Genomic DNA, 2,156 nt, shown 5'->3' with positions numbered 1-2,156 from the left:
CCTGGAGTGGCAGCCTGTCCTCAGGCTGGGTTGAGCCCAACTTCTCAGCTCAGAGCCCCCAGGACACTGGAGGGAGGCGAGGGTACCTCAGAGCTGGCTTTCTCCCGAACTAACGTGCCAGGTTGGACACAGCGCTGCGCTGGCCCAGCTGAGGCCTCCCTGCCTGATCCAGCCCCCTGCAGGCCCTGAGCGTATGCTTGGTCGGGTTCTTTCCTTATATAGCCCTCGCACAGACCGCCCCTCCTTAACCTACGCATGGAGGGAGCCTCATGTTTGAACTGGGATTCATCTTTAATAAAAAATGTGGGAGATGCCCAGGACTGGGGCGGGCTGGGACCCGCCCAGCATGACTCGGCAGTGTTTTGGGGTTTGGGCCAAGTAATTGGAAGAAAACCTCTTAGCATGTGACTCTGTTTACAGTTGCTGGGCTGGGAACAGCCTAAACACCACGTGACCCACAGCACAGGGCCTAGGTACAAGCCTCAGGGAATGCTGTCACTGGTGACCAAGTGAGTGAGTCAGGGGACTGTGCTGCTCAGCTGGGAGGGAGAAATACCCCCTACTGGGGTAGAAAGGATGTACCACAGGGTGTCAGTCCTTGGGCTGTCCCCAGATTCCTTAGGGAGAAAAGGGAAGCACTCATAGTGCAGGGTTGGAGAAGGAAATGGCAATCCACTCCAGTGTTCTTGCCTGGGGAATCCCAGGGACGGGGGAGCCTGGTGGGCTGCCGTCTATGGGGTCGCACAGAGCCGGACACGATTGAAGCGACTTAGCAGCAGCATGCAGGGAGGCTACCCCAGTGCCTTGCCACCAAATGGGGATACCACCTGGGCAAGGAGGGGGCTGCTCAGCAGGCCCTGTGAGAGCCACAGACGGCTACTTGTCCCACTAACACAAAGGGGTTCTTCTAGATCTTAAGTATCAACCCTAGAAACTTCTGTGCCTGCAAGTCGGGGGTAGGGGGCGTGTCCACCTGCACCCAGGTGCCGCCTGCGTCTCCAGGCACTTCGGGTTCTCTTGCAGGTGAAAGTGCCTGCTTCCCCTTGGGGTCTGGGCGGGCCAGGGTCCTCCTGACCAGCCCTCATGCCCACTCACCCGTCACGTAGATGTCGTTGCCCAGCGCCACGATGCTGTAGCCTCCGCCCAGGTGGTCGGGGAACTCGGCCAGGTAGCGCCACTGGCCCGTCTGCGGGTTGTAGCAGTCGACGGTGACCAGTTCGTCGCAGTCCTGGTCGCATCCGCCCACGAGCACGAGGATCTCGGCGAGGCCGGTGGAGGGGCGCGGCCGCATCCGAGGGCAGGGCCCGCGGTCGTGGCGGTCGTAGCGCGCCGCCTGGAAGTCGCGCGCCTCGCGCAGCAGGCGCAGGCAGGGCGGGCAGCGGGCCACCAGCGGCTCGGCCTCGACGTGCGCCAGCAGGTAGAAGCGGCGCACGAAGGGCAGGCGCACGGCCTCCAGCAGCTGCGGCCAGTGCGCCGCGCGGCGCGGCGGGTCGGCGCGTACCCAGCGCAGTGCCAGCTGGTAGCGGCCTCCTCCTTGGGCACGCAGAGCCCGTCGTCACGCAGGTAGCGCAGCAGCCGCGCCAGGGGCAGACGCTCCAGCTGCTCGGCGCCCAGCTCGCCCACGTGGCGCAGGATGAAGCGCTGAGCCGCGCTCGCCAGCCCCGCGCAGCTGAAGGCCTCGGCGAAGTCCTGCATGTCCAGGCAGTTGGTCAGGTCGAGCTGCTGCTGCAGGAAGGCGCCGCACGCCTCCTTCACCGCCGGGAACTGCAGCAGGTCGGCGGCGCGCAGCAGCGGCTCGGCGTTGTCGCCGCTCACCGCCACGCGGCCCGTGTAGCTGAAGTCGAGAAGCAGCTGCAGCATGTCGGGCGGCACGCCGTGCAGGCGCACCCGCTCGGCGCGGCTCTCGCGCAACTGCCCAGCGAACATGGCGCGGAAGTAGGGGCTGGCAGCCGCCAGCACGGCGCGGTGCGCCGGGAAGTCGCGTCCGCCCGCCGCCTCCAGGGTCACGTCCAGGAACTTGCGCTCGGCGCGGAGCTGGCTCAGGCCACGCAGCAGGCTCAGCGCGTGCGCGGGGTCCGAGAAGGGCAGTACGGCCAGGGGCGCCGGCCGCTCCATGGCGCCTTGACTGCGGGCGCGGGGCCGCTGCTCGCGGTACT

General features: G+C 66.2%; 1 protein-coding gene across 1 annotated transcript in view; it reads right to left on the bottom strand.

The window, feature by feature from the left end:
* Positions 1–2,156, bottom strand: part of KLHL21 (kelch-like family member 21) — a 14,486-nt gene that overhangs the window by 9,597 nt on the left and 2,733 nt on the right. Inside the window, 2 exon segments of the mRNA XM_010849945.1 lie at positions 1,096–1,524; positions 1,527–2,156. Coding sequence (XP_010848247.1) covers positions 1,096–1,524; positions 1,527–2,115 — 1,018 coding nt within the window. The 5' untranslated portion in view covers positions 2,116–2,156.

The sequence above is a fragment of the Bison bison genome, unplaced genomic scaffold (genome assembly GCF_000754665.1).
Source record: "Bison bison bison isolate TAMUID 2011002044 unplaced genomic scaffold, Bison_UMD1.0 scf7180017864289, whole genome shotgun sequence".
NCBI classification, from domain to species: domain Eukaryota; kingdom Metazoa; phylum Chordata; class Mammalia; order Artiodactyla; family Bovidae; genus Bison; species Bison bison.
This window is presented reverse-complemented; position numbering and strand designations above follow the sequence as displayed.